At 38.6% G+C, this 26,880-nt stretch overlaps 2 protein-coding genes across 7 annotated transcripts in view; one reads left to right on the top strand and one right to left on the bottom strand.

The window, feature by feature from the left end:
- Positions 1-21,637, top strand: part of TEX10 (testis expressed 10) — a 51,276-nt gene extending 29,639 nt beyond the window's left edge. The window contains exons 10-15 of one of the 2 annotated variants that reach the window (XM_023202738.2): positions 1,583-1,671; positions 3,104-3,237; positions 13,057-13,137; positions 15,068-15,249; positions 19,892-20,102; positions 21,412-21,632. In XM_023202738.2, coding sequence (XP_023058506.1) covers positions 1,583-1,671; positions 3,104-3,237; positions 13,057-13,137; positions 15,068-15,249; positions 19,892-20,102; positions 21,412-21,525 — 811 coding nt within the window. In that variant the 3' untranslated portion in view covers positions 21,526-21,632. Of the gene's footprint in view, positions 1-1,582; positions 1,672-3,103; positions 3,238-13,056; positions 13,138-15,067; positions 15,250-19,891; positions 20,103-21,411 lie in introns of both variants that reach the window. The other variant, XM_023202744.1, reaches the window with a different exon arrangement.
- INVS (inversin) overlaps positions 1-26,880 on the bottom strand; it is a 234,441-nt gene that overhangs the window by 15,548 nt on the left and 192,013 nt on the right. For 3 of the 5 annotated variants that reach the window (XM_023202696.2, XM_023202717.2, XM_023202726.2), the window contains 3 exons: positions 26,357-26,586; positions 25,498-25,572; positions 20,462-23,083 (listed from right to left, as the gene is read on the bottom strand). In XM_023202696.2, the coding sequence (XP_023058464.1) occupies positions 22,977-23,083; positions 25,498-25,572; positions 26,357-26,586 (412 nt within the window). In that variant the 3' untranslated portion in view covers positions 20,462-22,976. Of the gene's footprint in view, positions 1-20,461; positions 23,084-25,497; positions 25,573-26,356; positions 26,587-26,880 lie in introns of those variants that run through there. The other 2 variants (XM_023202698.2, XM_023202710.2) reach the window with 2 other exon arrangements.

Raw genomic sequence — 26,880 nt, forward strand, 5'->3', positions numbered from 1 at the left:
AGCATCTGTACTTTTTATAACCCCCTTAGTTTGTGCTCTTGCCCCATAGACCTTTGCTTATCACCTGGGAATGACACCCAAGAAGAGTGTTTTCATTATTTTATGCCCGTCCCCTCCGTAAGAATATTAATAAGGCCAGGTGCAGTGGTTCACGCCTGTAATCCCAGAACTTTGGGAGACCAAGGCAGGTGGATCACCTGAAGTCAAGAGTTTGAGACCAGCCTGGTCAACATGGCGAAGCCCCATCTCTACTAAAAATACAAAAATTAGTCGGCCGGGCGCGGTGGCTCAAGCCTGTAATCCCAGCACTTTGGGAGGCCGAGACGGGCGGATCACAAGGTCAGGAGTTCGAGACCATCCTGGCTAACACGGTGAAACCCCATCTCTACTAAAAAATACAAAAAGCTAGCCGGGCGAGGTGGCGGGCGCCTGTAGTCCCAGCTACTCAGGAGGCTGAGGCAGGAGAATGGCATAAACCTGGGAGGCGGAGCTTGCAGTGAGCTGAGATCCGGCCACTGCACTCCAGCCCGGGCAACAGAGCAAGACTCTGTCTCAAAAAAAAAAAAAAAAAAAAAAATTAGTTAAGCATGTTGGTGCACGCCTATAATCCCAGCTACTCAGGAAGCTGAGGCAGGAGAATCATTTGAACCCAGGAGGTGGAGGTTGCAGTGAGCTGAGATCATGCCATTGCACTCCAGCCTGGGCAACAAGAGTGAAACTCCATCTCAAAAAATATATATATTAATAAATATAAGTGCAATTATTATAACAGTAAAAAAATTACTAAGTGCTTATAGGTGAATTAGAAGTTCATAATTTTGTTTGATATTTATTCAGATGTCTGTGATAAAAAATTTTTAGTATCAGCTTGTCTGATTATTCTCAGCCTTTCTGCAACACCCATGGTTGACATCTATTTTCTTCCTAGCTTTACCTTGAAGGGAATTTTTAAAGGAGACACTAGAAACTGATCTCATAGGAGGAACCAAATAATCCTCATTTAATGAGAAGCTGTTTTACATTTAGCTATTCCTTTTGAGTCCTCTGCCAATACCTTAGCTGCACTATTGTGAAATAGACCTAGTTACAACTTTACTAAGAATAAGAACACACAGTTGCCTTGCAGTGGCTTTAAAGATAAGTTTTCTTTGCCTAATTAAGATACTTTTGCTTAGTTATGTAGGAAGCTGAAGCTTGTTTAAACATAACTCGTTTGCTGAGGGTAAGACTATAAAAATCAAATAGTAAATACATAGCAGCTGAACCTACCACTGAAAAGCAAAACTTCATCTTGGCTCCTTAGAGTCTGATTTTCAAGTGGGATGGAAATTTTCTGTTATACTATATATGTTGATCAAGTATGCTTTTTAATGAAAGTTTATATTAATATGTTTGAATTTCAAACTTTTCTGCTATGGTACTTGAGCCCTTGGATATGAAATTAATACAAGGCATATATGGGTTTTAAGCTATGAAATCAAACTTGTTTTCAGTAAAGAAAAATGGTTATATACTGTGCTACCTTTGAAAAGTCTGTCAAGTTGGTCACTTCTGGTAATACTTCTCCCTTTGTTTTTCATAGATCATCATTTTCTGGATGGAAGTATTTAGCTAAAGACTGGTTGATGAGTGATGTGGACTATTTCAGCTTCTTATTTTCCACACTTACAGGTAACCACATTCACTTGCCAGATTAAAAAAGAAAAAACCTAATGTGAATCACAATTATCCTTCTAAGATTTGCCATTTTATCAGTTTGGTTCGGTTTTGAAGATGATAAATATTCTGTCTTGGAGTGATTTTTGTGATTAGTAAGTGGAAATCGAAAGAATATTTCTAACCTACATTGTTAGGCTTCTGAGGCAGGAGGATGGATGATTTATCTTTAAATCTCTTACAGTATGAGTATCAAAACCCTGAGCATTATTTGAATGTCATGTTATTGTATTTTTAAGTTTGATGTACTATTATTTTAAATGCATTTTTAAATATTTTCATTTTATACTTGGATAATGATGGGATTCTTTGAAATTTTCTGAAGACTTGAAATTAGGAGAGTTAATATAGTGTCAGAGTCCAAAAAGAACTTGACAGTTCCAATACTATGCTGAATCTAGCAAGATAAATATTTCAGAAGATAAACGTAAGCTCCTATATGTTTATTGTATACTTTTGAATGTGTACATTTGAGGTGGGGGAGGACACTATAATTATGATTATTATAGTGTCAGAGTCCAAAAAGAACTTGACAGTTCCAATACTGTGCTGAATCTAGCAAGATAAATATTTCAGAAGATAAACGTAAGCTCCTATATGTTTATTGTATAGTTTTGAATGTGTACATTTGAGGTGGGGGAGGCTGTGTGTTTTAATAGTAGTAGTTGTCAAAAAGATTTTTGTGGTTTTAGAAAGCTCATTGGGAGTCAGTACTATGACATGGCTATCAGACTAGATGCTGCCTCTTTAGGTTGTGCTTACAGAAGTATAGTGATTTGAACATCCAGGTAGACAGGGTTGGGCCATATCAGTGGTATTCTGATCATTCTGAGAACTACCTTTCAGGAGTGACTTTGGCAGGTTGTTTGTGTAGGTTAGGCCAAGTGTAATAGAGGTGGTAAGGGGAACTAGAAATTGTTGAATGAACTATACACGTATTGTCAAAGTAAAAACACTTAGGGCGATGGAGTAGTTTTAAACCATTTGAAGGGCTATTATCTAAGAACCTAAAGCATTGGATATATATGTAGGAGTATATTATTGCTTTTACTTGCTCATTTGCTTTTTTAAACCTAGCATTAATTGGAAAGATTATGCCTTTCACTCTAAGTAAAAGTGTCAAAACCCTAGTAGAAGTGGTAAAACCGGTTTCTTGCTATATTATAGATTGGGTCTGATCACATCTTTTATGTAATTATATGAATTTAACTGTCTTCATTGCTAGCATTTTATTTTTGAAAATATTGCATGAAATGCAGAAGCTCAGAGAAAACAAGGTAGCTTAAAGAATGTTCACTTGAAGACATACGTCATCTCTGTTTTTTAAAAAATTATGAAAAATGTCACTGCTTTTTTTTTAATTGGCTTTCTTTGTTACCTGAATTAGGGTTTTCGAAAGAGGAGTTGACTTGGCTTCAGAGCCTTCGAGGAGTTCCTCATGTCATCCAGACACAGCTTTCCCCTGTGCTTCTCTACCTTACAGATTTGGATCAATTTTTACACCATTGGGATGTAACAGAGGTAATAGTTCATTTAAAAAGAAACTGATAATTATTAAAATTCAGTTCATCAGCCAGCAATAGTTACTATATATGAATTGCCTTGTGTGAAAGCTTTTCAAAGATACTTGTTTAAAGTGCTTATAATCTTGGATAGGAGAAGTAAGTTTGAAAAGGGAAACATTCTTTATAAATTATGCCCCTAGAACAGAACAAATCAGTAATTTGAATGATAGATCTGTCTTTTTAAAAGAGGAAAGCATTATGTAAGAGGAAGAATTGAGGTTTTGAAGGATAAGACTTAAGTAAGAGGTTGGTATCCTTGAAAGTGACTTTTTAAATGAAGATTATTCACCAGTTCCTTTGGTTTTAAGAATTACTATGTAGCTTATTAAAATTAAATTTAAAACCCAAATTCTTTAAGTTTTGAAGTTTGCTTTACAAGTCTTATTTTTTATATTTTATTTTATTTTATTTTTTTGAGACAAGAGTTTTGCTCTTGTCACCCAGGTTGGAGTGCAATGGTACAATCTCGGCTCACTGCAACCTCCACCTCCCAGGTTTAAGTGATTCTCCTGCCTCAGCCTCCCAGGTAGCTGGAATTATAGGCATGCGCCACCACACCTGGCTAATTTTTTGTATTTTTAGTAGAGCTGGGTTTCACCATGTTGGCCAGGCTGGTCTCGAACTCCTGACCTCAGGTGATCCACCCACCTCGGCCTCCCAAAATGCTGGGATTACAGGCATGAGCCACCACACCTGGCCTACAAGTCTTATTTTTTAAGTAAATTTAAACATTTAAAAGAGGACTTTGATTTAATTTTATTCCTTTTACAAACGAAATTTTTTTTACTTTCTTAAATAACTGTAATAGTATTTGTCAAATACTTCAGTTTTCTGACAAACCTTCACAAATAATTGAAGTAAATCTTAGAGATAGCTAATAAATTGAACATATAAATATCAGAAATCTTATGTTTTAGTACTACTTAATGAAACTTCAGATTAAAACCACAAGTCTAAATTAATTAACTACTGACTTTAAAAAGTATTTTTTGTTACTGTTTTGGGGTTTGGTTTGGTGTTTTTTGTTTTTGTTTTTTTGAGACGGAGTCTCGCTCTTGTCGCCCAGGCTAGAGCAGTGGCGCTATCTCGGCTCACTGAGCCCTCTGCCTCCCGGGTTCAAGCGCTTCTCCTGCCTTAGCCTACAGAGTAGCTGGGATTACAGGCACCCGCCACTACTCCCGGCTAATTTTTTGTGTTTTTAGTAGAGACAGTTTTGCCATTTTGGGCTGCCGAACTCCTGACCTCAGGAGATGCTCCCACTTTGGCCTCCCAAAGTGTTGAGATTACAGGCGTGAGCCACTGCTCCTGGCCTGGTGTTTTCTTTTTAAGAGATCTTGCTGTTTTGCCCAGGCTGGCCTTGAATTCCTGGGCTCAAGTGATCCTCCTGCCTCAGCCATCTGAGTAGCTGGGGCTGTGGGCATATGGCATCATGCCCAGCTGCTGACATATTTTAAATTGGAATTACAAGGCTGATCTTTTGCCCTAATAGGCAAAATTGTCTTAAATGTTACAAATACTTACACTAAATACACAAACAGTATCACAAACATTAATACTAAGGGTTTATTTAATTTCTGAGTTTTTAAGTTTATTTTTATTCTTTTGTGTGTGAGTGTAAATTTAGGGGTACAAATGCAGTTTTGTTACATACATAAGACTGTACAGTGGTGAACCAGGTATCTGAGAGTATCACCCAACAACGTACACTGTACCCATTAAGTAATCTCCTGTCATTCACCCCACTCCCACCCATTCACCCTTTTGAGTCTCTATTGTCTGTCATTTCACACTCTATGTCCATGAGGAGACATTATTTTTAGCTCCCACTTACAAGCAAGAATATGCGTTATTTGTCTATGTCTGACTTGTTTCACTTAAGATAATGGCCTTCAGTTACATCCACGTTGCTGCAGAAGGCATGATTTTATTCTTTTCTATGGCTAAATAGTATTTCATTGTGTGTAAATATCACATTTTCTTTATCCATGCATATGTTGGAACATTTAGGTCAATTCCATATATTTGCTATTGTGAATTGTGAATAGTCCTGCAATAAACATAGGTATCTTTTCGATGTAATTATTTCTTTTCCTTTGGGTACATACACGGTAATAGGCGTGCTGGATCGAGTGGTAGTTCTATTTTCAGTTATTTGAGAAATCTTTCTACTGATTTCCACAGAGGTTGTACTAATTGACATTCTCACCAACAGTGTATAAGTGTTCCCTTTGTCTTAATAGCCATTCTGACTAGTGTAAGATGATATCTCTTTGTGATTTTAATTTGTATTTCTCTGATGATTAATGATGTTGAGCATTTTTTCATGTGTGCGTTTTTGGCCAATTTGTCATCTTGGAAAATACCCGTTCATATCCTGTCTACTTTTTAATGTGGTTATTTGATTTTTTGCTGTTGCTTGAGTTCCTTGCATTATAAATTTTTGGTATTAGTCTCCTGTTGGATGCATGGTTTGCCTATATTTTCTCCCATTCTGCAGGTTTTCTGTTTGCTTAGGTAATTATTTTTCTGTGTAGAAATTTTTTAGTGTAATGAAGTCCTATTTGTCTATTTTTGTTTTTGTTGCTTGTGCTTTTGGGCTGTTAGTCATGAATTATTTGTCTAGATCAATGTCCAGAAGAGTTTTCTCTAGGTTCTTAGTATTTCTGTAGTTTCACATCTTACATTTAAGTGTTTAATCCATCTCGAGTTGATTTTTGTATATTGTAAGAGAGATCCAGTTTCATTTTTCTGCATGACATTCCAGTTTTCCCAGCACCTATAGTAAAAGTTGTCCTGTCTCCAGAGTAGTTCTTGTTGACTTTATCAAAGCTGAGTTGGTTATAAATATGTGCCATTATTTTTGGGTTCTCTATTCTGTTCTATGCATCTGTTTTTTTTACCAGTACCATGTTGTTGTGTTTACTACAGCCTTGTAGGTAATGTAAAGTATCACAGGGAATATGATACTTCCAGCTTTGCTCTTTTTGCTTAGTGTTGCTTTGGCTATTCAGGCTCTTGTTTTGGTTCCATATTAATTTTAGGATTTTTTTTCTAATTTTGTGAAAAATGACATTGGTATTTTGATAGCAGTTTCATTTAATCTAAAGATTAATTTGGATAGGGTTGTCATTTTAATGATGTCAATTTTCCTATCTGAATATTGAATGTTTTTTCATTTGTTTGTGTCGTCTACATTTTCTTTCATCAGTGTTTTCTAGTTCTCTTTATAGAGCTCTTTTACCTCCTTGGTTAAATATATTCCTAGGTTTGTTTGTTTGTTTTTGTAGCTATTATAAGTGGGATTGCCTTCTTGATTTTGTTCTCAACTAGTTATTGGTATATAGAAATTACTGATTTTTGTATGTTGATCTTATATCTTGAATTCATTTCTAGATATAAGATCATACCATCTAGTTGGATATGGTGGCATGCACCTGTAATACCTCTACTTGGAAGGCTGGGGCAGTAGGATAGCTGGAGCCCAGGAGTTTGAGGATGCAGTGAACTATGACTATGCCACTGCACTCCAGTTGGGGCAAGAGAGCGAGAACTCATGTCTTAAAAAATAATCGTATCAGCAAACAGGGATAATGCAACTTCCTCTTTTCCAATTTGGATGTCTTTTTTTTCTCTTGCCTGATTGCTCTGGCTAGGATGTCATGTGCTATGTTGAATAGGATGATGAAAGTGGGCATCCTTGTCTTGTTCCATTTCTTACAATAAATCTTTCCAACTTTTCCTCATTCAGTGTGATGTTGGCTGTGGGTTTGTCATATATGGATGGCCTTTATTACTTTTGAGGTATGTTTCTTCTATGCCTAGTTTGTTGAGAGGGTTTTTATCATGAAGGAATGCTGAATTTTATCAAATGCATTTTTTGTGTATTTTGAAATGATCATATGGTTTTTGTCCTTAATTTGGTTCATGTGAAGTATCACATTTATTGATTTGTGTATATTGAACCATTCTTGCACCCCTGAGATAGAAACCCTGCATCATGGTATATTATCTTTGATGTGCTTTTAGATTTGATTTGCAAGTATCTTGTGGAGGAATTTTGTGTCTGTGTTCATAAGGGAGTAAAAGAATGAACAAAGCCTCCAGGACATTTGGGACTTACGTAAAGTGACTAAGCTTATGAATTATTGGTATTCCCAAGGGGAAGAAAGATTTAAAGTTTAGAAAACCTAGCCAACCAAGTAATTGGTGAAAACTTTCCAAGCCTAGCAGGAGATTTAGACATCCAGATTCAGAAGGCCCAGCAGTCCTCAGGAGAATACATTGCAGAAAAGACTTCATCATGACATAATCAGATTGTCTAAAGTCAAAATGAAAGAGAGAATTCTAAAATCAGCAAGAGAATTGTGTCTAGTCATTTATAAAGAAAATCCCATCAGACTAACAGCAGACTTTTTAGCAGAAACCTTACAGGCCAAAAGAGAATGGGATGGCATTATCAAAGTGCTGAAAGGAAAAAGCAAAAAAACTCTGAAAGCCAAATAGCACTTATTGGCTGAAAGTTGGGATTAGAGAGGTGGTAAAAGATACTCATACAAACAGAAACCAAAAGTGAGCAGGAGTAGCTGTACTTTTACAGGTAAAACAGACTTCAAATCAAAAACAGGTTTTAAAAATACAAAGAAAATCATTATGTAATGATGAAGGGATCAATTCAGCAAGAGGATACAACAATTCTAAATATATATATGCACCCAACACCAGAGCATCCAGATTCCATAAGTATTATTAGACCTAACGGAAGAAATACATGGCAATACAATAATAGTGGGGTGCTGTAGCACCCCACTCTCAGCATTAGATCATTGAGAAAGAAAATACAAAGAAACATTGGACTTAAGTTGAACTTTAGACCAAGTGGACCTTACAGACATTTATAGAACATTCTACTCAACAAACTGCAGAATATGCATTCTTCTCATCATCACAGAACTATCTATCTCCCAGATAGACCATATGGTAGGTCACAACAAGTCCCAACAAGTTTTAAAAAATCAAAATCATACCAAGTATCTTCTCAGACCACAGTGGAATAAAATAAGAAATCCGTACCAAGAGGAACTTTACAAATGATGCAAATACATCACTTTGCATTGATATATTGCAAAATTAAACAACATACACCTGAACGATGACATGCTCCTGAGCAATTATTGAGTCACTGAAGAAATTAAAATAGAAATTCAGAACATTTTAGAAACAACTGAAAATGGAAACAAATCATACTAAAACCCGTGAGATACAGGAAAAGCAGTGCTGAGAGGGAAATTTATAGCATTAAATGTCTACATCAAAAAAGTAGAAAGATTACTAATCAACAACCTAAACACTGTACCTTAAGGAACTAGAAAAGTAAGAACAAACCAAGCCCAAAATTAGCAGAAGACTTGAAATAACAAAGATTAGGGCAGAACTAAATGAAATAGAGATCAAAAAACAATACAGAGGGTCAACAAAATGCAAAGTTGGTTCTTCAAAGAAATAAGATTGATAGCCAGTAGCTAGACTAAGCAAGAATAGTGAAGATCCAAATAGACAAAAACAGAAGTGAAAAGGAGACATAACAACTGATATCACAGAGACTATTACAAACAACTATACACCTACAAACTGAAAAATCTAGAGGAAATGGATAAATTCCTGGAAACATACAACTCCCCAAGGTTGAACCAGGATGAAACAGAAAATCTGAACAGACCAATAATGAGTAGTATGGTTAAATTGGTAATAAAAAAATCTCCAGGCTGGGCGCAGTGGCTCATGCCTGTAATCCCAGCACTTTGGGAGGCTGAGGCGGGAGGATCACGAGGTCAGGAGTTCAAGACCAGCCTCACCTATGGTGAAACCCTGTCTCTACTAAATATACAAAAGTTAGTCAGGTGTAGTGGCATGCGTCTGTAGTCCCCGCTACCTGAGAGGCTGAGGCAGGAGAATCGCTTGAACCCAGGAGGTAGAGGTTGAAGTGAGCCGAGATCGTGCCGCTGCACTCCAGCCTGGGTGACAGAGCGAGACTCCATCTCAAAAAAAAGATCTCCAAAGAATGAAAAGCCCAGGACCAGATAGATTCACAGCTGAATTCTGCCATATGTACAAAGAAGAACTAATACCCATTCTCGTGAAATTGTTTCCAAAAATCAAGGAGGGAAGAGGGAATTCTCCTTAATTCATTCTGTGATACCAGTATCACATGATACCAAAACTATACAGGGACACAGCAGAGAAAAGAAGACTACATTACATACCTATTTGTCTCTCTTTTTTTTGGAAACATCGTTTCACTCTGTCTGTCGCCCAAGCCAGAGTGCAGTGGTGCAGTCTGAGCTCACTGCCAACCTCCGCCTCCTGGGTTCAAGCGAGTCTCTTGCCTCAGCCTCTTGAGTAGCTGGGATTACAGGTATGCGCCCCCACACCTGGCTAATTTTTGTATTTTTAGTAGAGACGAGGTTTCACCATGTTGGCCAGGCTGGTCTTGAACTCCTGACCTCAAGTGATCTGCCTGCCTTGGCCTCCCAAAGTGCTGGAATTACAGGCATGACCCACCGTGCTTGAGCCTATTCTTTATTTCTTAAATTTCTTTCCTTTTCTTTTGAGACCAAGTTTCACTCTCATTGCCCAGGGTGACGTGCAATGGCACAATCTCGGCTCACTGCAACTTCTGCCTCCCAGGTTCAAGCGATTCTCCTGCCTTAGCCGACTAGGCTAAGGGCGGCTGCCCCCATGTCCGGCTAATTTTTTATGTTTAGTAGAGATGGGGTTTCACCATGTTGGTTGGCCAGGCTGGTCTTAAACTTCTGACCTCAGGTGATCTACCTGCTTTGACCTCCCAAAGTGCTGGGATTACAGGCATGAGCCACTGTGCCTGGCTGCTATTTCTTAACATTCAAAGGTGCTTGTCCAGTGAGAATGCAAAATTATGCCATCCTAAGTAATACTGGTTTCATTTTTTTCATGCAAAATCTGAAGTAATATTCTCTTCTGGCTGATTTTATTTTTTGTTAGCCAGTTTTGACAGTGTTCTCAACAGGGTAGTCTCTCAGTTCAAGTTACAACCTAATTCTTTTTTTGTTGTTGGTGGTGTATCAATTAATTTATTAACTTGATATATTCATTTTATTTTGAATTCTCTTCATGTTCTTCCTATCTCTAGGGACTATATCTTTTATAGTTATTTAACTTATTTCTCTCATGGCTTTGTTTGACTTCTGGTCACAATGCTAGGGTCATCCTCATTTCATTTATGACATCCTCATTTTATTACCCATAGTGCCTGGTACTGTGTTTACTTATAGGTCTTGAAATCTTACATTTATTTTAGGTTTTCAGCTTGCTTTTATCTCTCAGGGTCTGTATGGTGACTTGTAAGTTCTCAGGGAAAGCTGAGCTTCTTATGGTTATGGTAGCACATGTAACTTTCTTGGTATGATACTTGGGGAGAGTTCAGGTGGTCTCCTATTAGTGAAAGAGAAGATTATATTAGAGTAGTTATGGCAGACTAGTTTTCTGCAAAGAACAGTGGAGAATGGAATTTAGAAAGCAACATGTGGAATTTAGGTGTGCTTATTGCTGTTGGGTATTGCTTCTCCTGTATCCTGTTACTGGACATAAAGTAATCATTCAACACCACAGAGTTTATTCTAGTTATATCCTGTTTCTTTTTTGTACCTGCTTTCTCTGATAGAAACCTGGCTCCAGTTATACTTAATATATTTACTTGATCAGCTTCTCTGTAATTAGTCTTCCTTTGCTCCCACCCCCCTCATCTCACTCCATTTGGACTCTGGTTCTTGCAGGCTGTCTACTCTGGGCCATCTCAGCACTCCCGCCAAATCCAGTGCCAAAGTTTACCTAGTTTGGCCCCACCCGTTGGCTTTAGAACTGAATCGTTTAGGGCAGCAAGGGGAGGCAGAGGGGAAGTGATGAAGTGGTCATTATTGAATGTGCACTTTTCAAATGTGGTTTACCTTTGATTAATAAAAATACTCACCATGTTTGTTTTGAAGTAGGAAGATGGCCTTGGAAATGAGTTTTTTCTGATTGTTACTTATAGGTATAAAAGAAAAAGTTACCAAGTAAATTATCTGGGTAATATCTATAAGATACTTTACAGAGAAATAATGTATAGATCTGTTGATCCCTGCCCCCACTGTCAAATCTGTAAATAACAAAGTACAAAAAGTCTTGATTTTTCAGGACTAGTTGACAGCTCTCTTGAACTTAATTGACTGATCTCTTCCTAGAGTGATATTCTTCCTTCCACCATTCTTGTTTTTTTCATGTGATGTTTTTACATATTTCATTTTTGATAGTATACTGTATCAGATTCTGAGAGTTTGTGCTGTGACTGGTATCTGTGAAGGACTTAGTACTGTTCTTGACTCCTCTTGTTTATCTGAGAACTTAGGAAATTAAAAATATTAGGGGTTTTACTTCTAACTCTACTTTTTGTGTAGTTTTTGTGCAGATTTCTTTTTTACCTTTAGAGAACAGGAGGCAGTGTTATGAATAAATTGAACAGGATATTTGTATTTTCTGGGTCATAAATATTTTTCTGTGATACATTTCTCTATCAGGTGGGCAAAAAAAGCTTTTGTTAGCCCTTTGTTCATATCACTCAGATCTTTCTGTTGTAGCACTCAATAAAAATACAGTAGGCCCTCACTTAATATCCTCAGTAGGTTCTTTGGGAAACGGAAATGACATATTCAGCAGGTCCTTGAATAACATATTATTTTGGAGACAGTGTCTTACTCTGTCATCCAGGCCACAGTGCAGTGGCACCATCATGGCTTACTGCAGCCTCAACCTCTTGGGCTCAGGCGATCCTCCTGTCTCAACCTCCCGAGTAAGTGGTACCACAAGCACGTGCTACCACATCTGGCCCAACTTTTTTTTTTTTTCTTCTAGATGAGGTACCACTATGTTGCCCAGGCTGGTTTCAAACTCCTGGGCTCGAGCAGTCCTCCTACCTTGGCCTCCCAAAGTGCTAGAATTACAGTCATGAGCCACCAGGCTGGCTGAAAAACTTTTTTTTAATAATGTTAATTGGGGGGGAAAATGATTGCATTTTACATTGTTTTGCTTAAAGTCATAGCTTACAAGAACCTGCTAAAGTTGTTAAGTGAAGACTTATTGTACAGTCTCCATGTTGGTAGATTGTAAGCCACTTGAGGGGTATGAGAAAGAAGAGAAGGTTTCTCATTCTTTTATTCCTGTGCATGGCACCTAATAGGGGCTAGCTCAGTATTCAATAAATGATGAGTAGATGAATTATTTGGAAAATTAGGCCAAATATTAAGGTCTATTTGTTTGATCTTTGCCATTTGCATCTTCAGAGTAATTTGTTACATGTTTCCTATAAATATGTAAAGTAAGTATTAAAAGAATCTGTTGCTGGGCACAGTGGCTCACACCTGTAATCCTAGCACTTTGGGAGTCTTGAGGTAGGTGGATTGCTTGAATCCAGGAGTTTAAGGCGAGCCTGGGCAAAATGGTGAAACCCCATCTCTACTAAGAATACAAAAATTAGCCAGGCGTGGTGGTGTGCACCTGTAGTCCCAGCTACTCAGGAGGCTGAGGCCAGAGGATTGCTTGAGCCAGGTCATGGGGGTTGCAGTGAGCTGAGATTGCATCACTGCATTCCAGCCTGGGTGACAGAGTGAAACTCTTGTCTCAGAGGGAAAAAAAAAAAAAATCTGTTGAACTTGTTTCTGACCTAAAATGTTCTGATTTGGTTACTGGTTTTCTCCTTTTCTGACAGGCAGTTTTTCACAGTTTATTGGTTATTCCTGCGCGAAGTCAGAACTTTGATATCCTGCAAAGTGCCATCAGTAAGCATTTGGTAAGTATCCTTCAACTTTTTCTCTTAAGAACGAACACAAGATGCATTGGTTAGAATAGAGTTTACCATAGCCCCAGAAATAGTGTGTCTGGAATTCTAAGCTTAATGATACCATAGCCTCTTGCAGCATGATGCATTGGCAAGAACGGAGGAATCTTGGTATTTTTCCTGGCTGTTATTAATTTAATTCTGAGTGACCTTGGGAAAAGTCTCTTCTTAGGACCTCACTTTTCTAAATCAGTGAAATAAGGGACCTGAAAATTAAACTTCAAATCCTTTCCAACGTCTGTAATTCGCATGTACTTGCCCTCAGTGTATTGAGAATTCAGCATCTAGACTGGAGTCTGGGTTCCACCTAGAAGGTTTGGGGTCCAAAGTAGGCACATTATCTAACCTGGCACGAGATGTGGTCCCTGGAAGCTGTAGACTCAACCCTGAGACTGGCCTGTTACTTGATATTGGTTGTCTCATTTCCATTGGTATTAAATTCACATTAGATATACCTCTGTAGTTGCTTTTAACTTCCTCCAGTGTTTACACTCTTTATCTTTGGCTTTTTATTGTAATGTATGATAGTACAAAGCAGGGCTCCAAATTATATCTTTGAGAAACACACTTGTTTGGATAAAATTCAGGCACATCCAGACTCCTTTTTCTCTTTTAAAATGTTATTTCCCTTGAGTTGGAAGAGAGTACTGCTTTGAGTTCCTGGTACCTTCTCCCCGCTGTCAGACTTCCAGTCCTTATCCCTGTGTCGTCAACAATGCCCACTTTTTTTTTCTCTGCCTCCACTCCAGAGAATTAGACTCTCCTTTGACTACATTCATTATTCTAGTAAAAGATCGATATGCCAATCAGTCTTGGCCACTATTTTCACACAGCCTGTGGAGGAGGTTAAGACATCAGAGTTTGCAGACTTTCTAAAATCATTACCCAACAGTAGTCTCCAGGAGATTGAAACCATGTATATATACAGTAACAAGTTAGACTGTACCTTAATGACAATGCATACAGTACATTCTAGATGAATTAACAAACCCTAATGACCTTTCCTGGGTTTCTTGGCAGTGAAGCAGTCAAATGTTAACTATAGTAATATCTTTTACTGACTCCAGTAGAGGTATGTTTATTCATATCTGAATGACTAAATCAAAGTGCAGAGGAAGGCTAATTTTAAAATGAGCTATTTATACATTTAATTACCTGGCATAGGAGTGGTGCCACATGCAAGTTTTCCAGCCTGAATGATTAAAAAAATTTTTATTTATTTATTTATTTTTTTTGAGACGGAGTCTGGCTCTGTCACCCAGGCTAGAGTGCAGTGGCCGGATCTCAGCTCACTGCAAGCTCCGAGGCCTCCCGGGTTTACGCCATTCTCCTGCCTCAGCCTCCCCAGTAGCTGGGACTACAGGCGCCCGCCACCTCGCCCGGCTAGTTTTTTGTATTTTTTAGTAGAGACAGGGTTTCACCGTGTTAGCCAGGATGGTCTTGATCTCCTGACCTCGTGATCCGCCCGTCTCGGCCTCCCAAAAAACAGGCTTGAGCCACCGCGCCCGGCCTGATTAAAAAATTTTTAAGTGTGATTGTTGGTATTCAGATTTTGAGTGCATGAAATAATCCCTTTAAATAGTTATTTCTAACCAGCAGTAGACATTTTATAGAAAATTCAGAAGACTTTGTCATGAAGGGGAGAAAGTGGATTGGGTTAATAGCACTTCTTGCGTTTGCATGTTTTCAAAGTCATTTAATTTAGAGATTAAGTTCTCAAAGAAAAACAGGACCTTAAGGTGTGGCAGGTGGCATGTGTTAGGTATATATTAGTTTTCAGTAGAAATGATGTACAGTTAATCGTGAATTAACAGGTTTTGGTTTTATTTGCAGGAGGGGGGCTGTTTTGAAGAGGTAATTAATCTTGTTTTTCTCTGCTTAGGTTGGGTTGACTGTAATTCCTGACAGCACGGCTGGCTGTGTTTTTGGTGTTATCTGTAAGCTCCTGGATCATACTTGTGTAGTTAGTGAGACTCTACTGCCATTTCTGGCTTCTTGTTGCTACAGTCTTCTTTATTTTCTGCTCACTATAGAGAAAGGGGAAGCAGAACATCTAAGAAAAAGGTAATTATTTTTTATTCTTCAACCTTAATTTTCCTACTATTCCCCCTCCCCCAACCAAATAATAATAGAGACAGTTAAAGATAATTAGGTTATACAGATACCTTAAATTCTCTTTCAGAGAGTTTGTGTCAGCCTGGCTAGCTTTTTCTTTGTTCCTTCATGAATCCCCTTTGTGTTGTAGTGAAAATTTTTAGTTTTTTGTTTTTTTCCCCTTTAAGTTACAAATTTGAAAAGTTAGATGGCAGTATAAAATTTTTTGTGAGGTTTCTTTTATTAACATTGCTGTAAGTCTAGCAAGAAAAATAATTCTACCCTTAGGAGGATGGGCTATTAGTACAAACCTTTTATTTTGTTTTGAGCTTCATTAGAGCTAGCCAGAGTGGGAATTTTAAAATCTTGGATTTAAGGAAGTGTTTCTAAGATGCTAGTGTTTTTAGTTAGTACTTTTGCTCGTATATAATATTCCAGCTAGAGCTTTTAGCATAGTTGGGAAGATTTTACTTTAATTTTAAAAAGTATTTTATGCTTGTATTCTTATTGGTGTGCCCATTAAAAGTTCATTGTAGAAGGTTTTAAAACCTAACAGGTTGGCAAATATTCTGTCACCTGCTGTTAATGTTTTGATATGTGCCTTTTTGGCCTTTTTTGAACTTTTACATGACATGAAAATACGTATACTGAATGTATTAAAAACATGTATGTAGTTTAAAAGGTAATTAAAGACTGAGTCTCCATTTAACCAACCCCAGGTTCAGATATAGAATATCATCAGCACATATACTGTTAATGTACCCTGCACAGTTAAATGTCTTTTACGTACCCCTCTGCCCCAGATCACTTTGGTGTTGATCAACTTCATTACCTTTATAAAAAATGGTTTTATGTGCATTTTTGAACAGTATCGTATTTGTTTTGCATTATTTGTGGATTTTTTGTAATGGGAATTACACTGCCTGTATATTTTGTGATTTGATTCTCTCAGCATTGCTTTTGAGATTGGTTGAAGTTGATTCATTTAGCTGTGTTTCATTCATTTTTATTTCTCCATACCAGGGTTCAGCAAACTTCTTTCTATAAAGGGTCAGTTAGTAAATATTTTAGGTTTTGCAGACCATTAAGGTCTCTGTCACGGCTACTCAACACTACCATGGTAGTGTGAAAGCATCAATCGATAATATGTAAATAAATGAATATGATTGTGTTCCAGTAGAACTATTTACAAATACTTGTCGTGGGCTGGATTTGGCCTGTGGCCAGTTTGCTCAGTCTGCTGTGTAGTATTCTGTTACATGCACGTACTATAACTTAGCCATTTTATTGTCAGCATTCAAATTTTTTCCAGTAAGAGTATGTGTATAGAAAAAATGGTGTATTTCACTTTAAATATACTATAAAATTTATGCATAACATAAATTTGATGATAGTTTTCTTATACATCATCAAACTTTAGGTCTGACAGGTCAAGAAAAGGCTTTATAAGTAGCAAGGAACTTCTCAGGGTTCTAGAGATTTTATAAGATCCCCACTTAATGAAATGTGTGTATTGCTATTTGTTATTTCCTGTCACTTGAAGTACAGCCCCTAAAACAACTTCATGCAAAGTTTCAAAGATCTATTATAGTCTCTTACAGAGAAACATCCTTTGACTTCATGTGGCTGGAATGAACAAAATTAAGTGTGTGTAATACTTGTTTGCCTGTTTAGAATGCCCAGTTTTAGAGGTGTTCTATACTAGGTACTGGAAACGTTGACATTACTAGGATATTAGGCACAGTTGGCAGCCAAAGTCTTAGGTACTAAAATTCCCATTTGGGCTATTTCTTCCTCAATGGAGAAGGTGTTTATGAGATTACAAAATGAGGAGAGTGCTGGTCAAATTACTGGGGAGCCTTTGATTTCACAAATGCTGGCCAGAAAGTTAGGTTTGACCAAGTTGAGTTGTTTAGTACTGTGTCTGCTGTGCCTTGAAGATACTGTTCTATTGTCTCCTTGCCTCAGTGTTACTAATGAAAAATCTGCTATTAGTCTGAGCCCTCTTAGTTTGTAGGCAGTAATTTTATAGGTAGTAATCTATATTTTTACTGTTTTCTCTTCATCTTCAGTGTGTTGCAGATCAGGATGTGTCCTAGTGTAGGTTTGATATTTATCCTGCCCGAGACATAGTGTGTTTCCATAATACAAAGATTCAATTTTTTTTCTTCAAGTCTGGAAAGTTGTTATTAATTTCTAACCATCTTCCCCCATTGTTTCTATTTTCTTGTAAAAACTCCTTTTAAACATAGGGAGCTTTTTATTGTCTTTTTTATCTCTATTTGCTAATTCTTTTACTTAATCCTCCTACTGAGATTTTATTTCATCAATTATTGTTTTGTTTTCTTTTGGATTTGTTTCTGTTTTGGATTTTCATTTGGTATTTTGTCATTCTTGCTTGTTCTTGGTTTACTGGTGTTTCTTTAAAGTTCTTGTTAGTGTCATTAACACCTTTTTCCTCCGGTGTGGGCATTCTCCCTTATCTTAGGGAGCAAGTTGAACAGACTTGTATATTTTGGGCTGCATACCTTTTCCCTAAGGTGTCTTTTGTGGGAGTTCTGTGGAGGTTTGTAGACTTCCCTGTAGGATGGTTTGACATTTGCGTTTTCCTGGCTTCCCATTCTATGCGAGGAGCATAGTTCAAACTCCCTGCCTTCCATACCTGGGTTCTGAAGCCTCAGCTTCCAGTACTGTTGACTGTTGAAAATCCTAGCCCTAAAATCCCACATACAGTTTTGTGTGACTGGGTATCTTTATATGAATTTTGTTACAGTTTCTGTCACCGAGAGGTTTCACCCATCTGGCCTTGAGCTTGGCTGTATTTTTTTAAAAGGTCTGTGGTTATTTGAAATCCACTCAAATTAAGAAAAGTAGAAAATGAAAATATTTGATTATTACAGGAGTAACTTGTAAAACTCAAGGGCTAGGAATTAGAAATTTAGCAACGGACAAAGCAGCTTACTCTATTTTTCTTCTAGTTTGTGTAGTCTCCATCTCTGTGCCTTTGCGTTAGCTACGTCTGCAGTCCAGCTTTCTCTTTTCTCCTTGCACATGACTGTCCCAGCTGGGCTCTGCATAAGAGTATCTCTTTGGCCTAGAATGGATTCACTATTCACCATAGATGGAATTACCATATGTGGAGTCAGGGAAATTGGTTATATGGTGAAAGGGCTGCTCCCTCTAGACCTGGAGGTAGTGAGGTTCTCTTAGAAAGATTTGGGAACTAGGAGGATTATACGTTCCTGGTAAAGAAGCTGCAACAAGGTCAGAGCCTTTCATAGTCAGTGGACTCTAGGTCCATATGAATATTGCACCATCTAATTAATACTTGCAGAATGTGGTTAGGCTAGCTGCAGGGTCACCTGTCTCTACCATAAACATTGTGCTCTATAAAGATATCAAGAGAATGATGTTCATTGTTCTTGATTTGGCTCTTAGCCTAAATGTTAGTGAAAAACACCATGTTTACTGAAATGCGGATAGTTTCTCTTGTTCTTGAGTTTAATTAGGTCCCACCTGTCTTTTTTTTGCAATTGCTTTTGAGGACTTAGTAATGAATTCTTAACCTATCTTGAGTTAATTTTTTTTTGAGACAGAGACTTGCTCTTTTGCTAGGCTGAAGTGCAGTGGTGTGATCTTGGCTCACTGCAACCTCCGCCTCCCGGGTTCAAGAATTCTCCTGCCTCAGCCTCCCAAGTAGCTGGGAGACTATAGGCACATGTCACCATGCCCAGCTAATTTTGTATCTGTAGTAGAGACAGGGTTTCTCCATGTTGGCCCGATGGTCTCTATCTCTTGACCTTGTGATCCACCTGCCTCAGCCTCCCAAAGTGCTGGGATTACAGGTGTGAGCCACCATGCCTGGCCGAGTTAATTTTTTGTATATGATGAAAGACAGGGATCCATTTTTATTCTTCTACAAAAGGATAGCCAGTTGTCCCAGCACTATTTACTGAATGGGGAATCCTTGCCCTTTTGCTTGTTTCTGTCACCTGAGTTGAAGATGAGATAGTTGTAGGTATGTGGCTTTATTTCTGGGTTCTCTTTTCTGTTCCACTGGTCTATGTGTCTGTTGTTTTCTACCATTACCATGCCGTTTTGGTTACTGTAGCCTTGTAGTACAGTGTGAAGTCATGTTGTTTTTGCTTAGGATTGCTTTGGCCATTCTGACTCTTGTTTTGGTTCCATATGAATTTTAGAATTTTTTTTCTAATTGTGTGAAGAATGTTGTTGGTAGTTTGATAGGAATACAGTTGAATCTGTAGATTGCTTTGAGCAGTGTGGCCATTTTAACAATACTGTTTATTTCAATTCATGAGCATGGAATGTTTTTCCATTTATCTGTGTCATCTGTGATTTCTCTCAGCAGTGTTCTGTAGTCTTTCTTGTAGAGATCTTTCACCTCCTTGGTTAGATGTATTCCTAGGTATTTCGTGTGTGTGTTGGGGGGGGCTATTGTAATTGAGATTGCATTCTTGATTTGGCTCTCAGCTTAAATGTTATTGGAAAACATGTTGCTTAAAAGGACATTTCAGTTTGGGGGAATATGGAAAGTGGGGGCTTTTCCTGTGTGCATTTGCTCACTGACTCATTTCTGTCTCTGTTATTTTAGGGACAAGCTGTGGGGGGTCTGTGTCTCCATCCTGGCTCTCTTGCCTCGAGTTCTCAGGTTGATGCTGCAGAGCCTGCGGGTGAACAGAGTTGGGCCTGAGGAGCTGCCTGTTGTGGGCCAGCTGCTTCGACTGCTGCTTCAGCATGCACCCCTCAGGACTCATATGTTGACCAATGCGATCTTGGTGCAGCAGATCATCAAGAATATCACGGTAAGAAGCATGGTACCGGAGGCTTTGTAATATTAGCATAAGAATGAATTTATGACAGGGGGATGGGAGGGAAGTGTGTTTTGAGGGAGAAAGAGATCCCATACATTGAGTCCAGGAATTAACCCCAATGTGGTAATTTCTCAGGGTCTCCTGTGCTGTCCAGCACCTGACTGTGACTTAACGGGGGTGTGTGTCTGTTATTCCAGAACTGGTAATAAAAGTCTTAAAATAATCAAACTAAATGAAGGTGACAAAGCTTAGTTTAGTTTGAAAAGGTAAGGGCATCAGAGTCATTCCTACCTAAACTGTAATACAGACTCTATTAATGAACTGTGACAGCTGGGCAAGTTTTTTCTTTCTTTCTTACCTATCCAAGCTTGTTTTCCTATCTATAAAAATGGGAATAATGCCAACTTTATTGTGTTTTGGTGATCATTAAAGGAAATAACCAAAGTAAATTTTTTAGTATACCTGACATTTGTAAAGTGCTCAGTAAATGTCATTAAGGAAATTAGCAGGAATAAACTTCAGGCCAATTTCTAGTCACTTAGTTCACTGGAAAGTAAGAAAATCAGAAGTAGTTGCAGACTTCAGCTTTGTCTAATGGTTGGCTGTCTGCCTTCAGCTGTGTCTGTTTGGCGGGGACAGCTCTGTTGTTTAGGATTCCTTTGGTGATTTTAGTTTGGGGGGGGTTAAAAAGGTGTTTTGTATAGTTTGATTTGCAGGTTGTCCCTTGAGATTTGTAGTAATACTTTGAAGTAATAGTGCTTTTACATGCATATAACACAGGTCCTCATTAGAATTTTCTCAGTAGCCTTTGTAGGGGTAATGGAAGTGGCAGTGGAATAATTCAGAAATAGTGAAGGGAAGAAAATCAAGAGCTTGGATTATTCCCAGGCTGGAGAATCAGCCCATTTCTGTAAAGAAGAGATTGACAGAAATTGTTGGTTGGCCGTGTGGAGTTATTCTCAGTTGGCATTGGAGTAAAGATCATGAGACACTAGAATGGCAAGAGGGGGAGGCAAGGGTGAAGGGATGGTTGGTGGTGAAATTTCATTAGTCTCTAGCATGTGCAGGAGGGAACACAACAAGAAACCGTTGGCATTTGAGGATATAACTAGGAATTTCCACTGCCTGTGGTAATGCCCGATTAATAGTTCCCTGTTTCCTGGAAGACTTCCTATGGTAATTTATAGACGGGGACACAGTTGCCACAGCTCTGGGAAATTGTGTTTGGGTGTGAAAAATACTATCAGGTAGCATAGAGATTTGGGTACAATTCTCAAATTACTCTTGTTTTTCTCTCCAGACATTGAAGAGTGGAAGTGTTCAGGAACAGTGGCTCACAGACTTACATTACTGCTTCAACGTGTATATCACTGGGCATCCCCAAGGGCCCAGCGCACTGGCTACAGTGTATTGAAGAGGCCATGGTACCTCCTGTTTGAAGTTGTTTATTCACGTCTATCTTATTTTGAAGAAAGACTGATGTAATAGATCTTTTGTCATTAAAGCTGAACTTTTAAAGAAGTTTATGAACCTTCTTTGCAATGACGTAGGAAAATAGTATTTGGGAGTTCCTATTGATGTGTAGGCTGGCTTCCTGGACTAGCACACGATACATGGTCACAGGCATTGTGCATTGTGCATTTCATAGGAGATAAATATTTACAAAATAGAGAGTGATCCTATGGTACCTTCTGTTATGTACCAAGAAATTGGCTAAATCTTTGTAATCCCATCCAGGCAGACCTCATTCTTTGTGTTTTCGTGATCACAAAAATGATGACTTACAGTAATTAGCAAACTAAAAACCAAGGTAGTTAACTTAAGCGAACACTTCATTGCCTGTCTCTTAACTTTAGCACAGAAGTGGCACTGATGTGAAGAAAATGAAAGCAACCCCCAAAATACTTGTGAGTAAAATATATCACTGTTTATGCCTACTGTCTATATTCCCACAGCAGCTTTCCCCTTAAACAATGTGAAAGAGTCCATGATCACTGGATTTTATTTAAACCAGGTGTTCTTAGAATGCTAGGATGTGTGCCGTTTCATTCTTCCCTGCCAACAGGAATGGCATTTTAAGAAGATTGCTCACTTCTGCAAGTTGGTCAGAAAATACAAGTAGAACATTGAAGCCTGAGTTGGCACCTTGCTGCATGAACAGTCTGGTCTGTAAACCCTACCTGACAGAATCCTTGATACTGTAATACGGCTGTTGGTATTCAGCACTGAGAAAGCCATTCAGAGAAGACGTGGCGGCAACTTGTGGCCTTGAGAGGCTAACGTAGGAACTGTAAAATGTAAGGAATCACCAGAATGTATCTATGGTCTTTTGTACAATTTCTAAATGCAAACAGTGGGTCATGATTCTGATCTACAATTTAAACCTGATTTATTTTGAAGTCACAGTGGGATGTGAATGTGGTGTGTGTGATAAGTTTGTTGCATTAGATGCCAGGAAAGTAGTGAGAGGAAGGCTGCTATGGGACAGGCTTCCTATCTCATTTAGGTTCATCTCTTGAGTCAGGAAGCCAGTACCAGCTAGCTGGCAGAAATCCCAACCTAGCAGCCTTAGTTTTCCTTAGATTTTACTGTTAATTATGAATTCTCATTTCCAACCATACAGACTGCGGTGAAAGCAGACACCCGGGCACTTTGCATAGACATAGTCTATGCAGGTCCTTTCAGTGCAGGCTAGCAGAAGGGAAACATTCTGACGTTTTCTTTGAGTTAACACATTTTTAGGTGAATAAGCCTTCAGGTACAGATATTAAAGTTTTCCCAAGGTGTAAAAGATTATCAGCAGAAAATTTGAACTCTGCACTAGCTATGCCAGCTCCCCGGAACCCAGTCTTCCTCCATAGGCAGTCAAGGTTTTGTTTTGTTTTTTGGCTGAGTAGCTGATTGCAGGTTATAAGAAAAGTTCTTTGATCTTCCACTGTTACCAAGGAGATGTATGCACTGTAGGTTGCTCACTGTTAAAAACAAATACCAGATAGATATTCAGGTTATTAATTTTAAGGCTGAAGGGAACAGTTCATTGATGTTGAGGAAGAAGGATTTAGGTTTAGGCTATCCCTGGGATGATGGGCCAGTTTACTGTGGAGGCAGGATGAATTAATATAATAGCTTTATATTTTCTGCAGTCTCAAGATACGGGACATCTCTTCAAGGGAGACTTGACTAAGAGAGAGCAGGCACTTGGGGAGCTGGTAGCGGAACCTCGGTCTTCAGTCTGCCTGAAATAACAAATATATTCTCTCTCTGTGTCCCTCACATAACACATTACATAAACACGTAACCTCTTTTAACTCTCCTATTATACTTTGAATAGTCTGTTCTAGGAAATAGGTTAGGAAATACTCAGATCCTCATGAATGATAAGCTGATGGGAATATCAAACTTAAAATGGATTTTTGAGGCCTTTTTATGACTTTGAATTAACAAATGTATAGGATGCCACAGTCAGAAAACGTTAGTGATATACTTTGACAAATGATACTGAGGCCCCATATGGTTTAGAGACCTTGCTGAAGATATTGCTATATTTTGCTTCTGACTTTTTATGGAGCATATAAGCAAATACATTAAAAGTTTAGTAGTTTTAAAAAGTAGCAAACATATGTCTCAATTTTTCTCTCTTGGTTTTATAACTTCCACAAAATTATTTTAATGTGAACTATTGTTTTTGGCTGTCTTCACTGTATCTTGAATGGAGTTGTCATCTGTGTACCCCCTGCAGGTGAGCAAGAATAAACTGGATTTATACAGGGGGTACCAATACTAATAATCACAGTTATTCCTTTCACTGGAATGGAATTTTAAAGGGAGTTGTTTTTCTTTTATTGTTAAAGAGATAGGCCCAGGTGTGTGTGTGTGTGTATCAATAAAAGGCTCTGCTGAGATTCTTGGTGGGTGGTTTCCAAGGCTGGGTGTAGAAGACTGAAGTGAGCAGGGATTGTTTTGCTGCCTCCCAAATACATGTGGAGAAACAGCCCAAGAAGGCTGGCATTTTGCTATATATACCTTTCTGTTTCTTCCTAAGTGGTAAAGGCACTACTAAAACCTCTTGGGGGTCTCTCTCCAAGTTGGAGGGTGAGAGCAATAATATTAACTGGTTAATGCTTAATGTGGGTGGGCTTGAACCTAAGAAAACCATGTGTTCTCCCAAATTTGGGGTTAGGAAAAGATCATTTTATCCTTGTCTGATTTTAAACCAGTCAAAAATATGTGTAGGACAAATAAGTTGCTTGTTCATATGAAGTCCTAAGAAACCATTAAGTTTTGATTTGAATTGATTTACTCTGTCCCTTCTGAGTCCCTTAACTAAAAAACTTATATGCTGCTAAACACCATTTTAAAAGATGTCTGGTAGTCTTGGATTTGTTTTTCTCTTGAGACAGTGAAAAATGATCCCGTTATCTAATTTATGCTAGTATTTGATTGTCTAAATGCCACTTCTCTGGTAGTGATATCTGACAATTCTGTTTTTGAAATGATTCTTCAATGTGCTCAGGTATAACGAAAGGGTGTTTTTTGGTTGTTTTTAAACAGACTGTAGGCCTTGATTGCTTTCAAAGTTTCTAACTACCCCACCCACCACTCCCTGATCAGTCTGTCTGTATTACCTGAGTTGTCCAACTCTTATTAAAGATTTGGCAGTAATTACTCTGTCCCCCACCTCCAGGTTTTTGCCCCCCATCAAAAACTAAATGAAATGTTAAAGTTCATGCTGACAGTCATTGTTCACCTTCCCAGCTGCACTCTGTTCCTCCAGGATGACTGTGTGGATCGGGGAGGCAGCGGGGAGCATGTTGCCATAGCCACCTATGAGAAACACTGGACCTGGCATTAGCTGCTGACAGCAATGAACTTATCACCCATATTTAATGCTGGCGTGAAAGAGGGGGTGCTAAGTAAAACTCTTGTCTTGTGGCTGAAAAGAAAGTTCCCTGAGCTTCTCTAGTATGAGGGAAATCACGCATAGCTGAGCCTGGGCTGTACATGCTCTCAGTGTCCTCTTCATGGTGTTCTTCCCATCTTGGAGAAGGAAACGGGGGATCATAAGGATTATAAAGGATTCCCAAAGTATTCCTTTGAAAAATGACAGTATTTTCATTTATTTTCTCCTTTATGTGAAAAACTGTATAAAAGTGATCAATAATAGCTACCATTTATTGTTTCTATTGGAGTTAATGTTAATAATAGCTTTTAGTTGTGAAAATAATTTGCCTCTTAGGGAGACAGATGTAATAATCCCATGAAATCAAATGACCATTGGAAAACCCTGGCCATCTCTGTTCTAATGTCTTCTGTCTTTGGGGATGAAATGAAAGAAAACGCTTCCCCATGTTCTCCCCCACCATCTGCTTTGCAGTGGCTGCCTTACCTGAGTTGAGATGCAGCACAGAAGAGGCTTTTACAGATCTTGTAGGATGATGTATTTTCCCTTCTTGAGAACAACCTGAAATGAACCAATAACTGTTACTTTTCTTTGGCCAGGGATACCTTTGGCCTGACCAACTTCTGAATTCCTTATTGTGGTAAAGGCTTGAGCTTGCAGGCGTGTGTCAAAATCAGTTAGGTATAGTGTGGAACCATGTAGGCCCAGGGCAAAGTTCTGAGATTTTGCCAAATGAATGCTAAAGTTCATGCTGTAGGAGATCTTTCTAAAGGTGCCTTTGCTTTTTCTCTCTTGAGCCAGCAAGGCTTCTTGAACTCTACTGGGTCTACTTGGATGGGCTTTTTGCAGAGCTGAAAATGTTTCGATTTGTAGAAGTTAATCTGCTGAACAAATATTTACTGTAGTGCATGGGTGTTGAGCATTCTCATAGTGGGCAATCCTATAACATCTTAGCATAGGAAAAGTCAGGGTCTAGCTAAGTCTTGAATGCTCCAAATGGGTAATGCAAGGGGGAGACTCAGGCAGGGGTCTGGAGAGGTTTAAACAATAAAGCTTGAGGGCGCTCTGGGCTGAGATGCTAGAACGCCTCACAAAACGAAACAGTTCTGACCCAGTATCACTGGGAGGCAGGCACGAAATGGTGCTGTTCTCTTGGTGCTTGAAAAATATTAGGTTGGTGCAAAATTAATTGCAGTTTTGACCATTTTTGAATTATACAGTTAATTTTGCACCAACTAATTTATCTGAATGGAAGTTTACCTAGTGTAATTAAATCCCATTTCAGATTCTGATGTGGCACGCAGAGGGTAGTTGTGAACTACAAAGTAGGCAGAAGGACAGTTACCATAGATTTGCTTAAGCACTGAGTGCTTAGTGGACTTTGTGCCTGAGGTGCCCTTGGATGGACTCTTGAGGGTCTTGCTTACTGCAGTAGTTTGGGGGAGTTTTAGTTTCAGTTCCTTCCTCCAAATCTGGAGGAGTAATGCTGTACACTCTTGCCTCCATCTATCCACATCTCCAGCTCCAAGCTGCTTCGTATGTCGAAGGTGGGACAGGTGCTTCCTGAGCTGGTAGCTGGTGGGGTCAGAGGAGAGGAGAGGAGAGGCTTTAAGATCACAGCACTGAGAAAACTAAATTTCCTTAAGGTTCCTAGAAACTATAGTAGTAGTATTTGCTGAATTCCTGGTAGGTTCATTCAAGCTCCCATTCCTAATTTCGGCGGCAGCATGTTGAATGTGGAATTATTTTTCCATCATCAGACACCTCCTGAACTAGGATTCCATCATGATTCCTTGCCTTTAAGGAGCTCACAGACTAGTGGGACAGGCTGCTGTGTAAAGAGGGATGTGTGGCATGAGAGTACCATGC

The sequence above is a fragment of the Piliocolobus tephrosceles genome, chromosome 14, assembly GCF_002776525.5.
Source record: "Piliocolobus tephrosceles isolate RC106 chromosome 14, ASM277652v3, whole genome shotgun sequence".
NCBI classification, from domain to species: Eukaryota; Metazoa; Chordata; class Mammalia; order Primates; family Cercopithecidae; genus Piliocolobus; species Piliocolobus tephrosceles.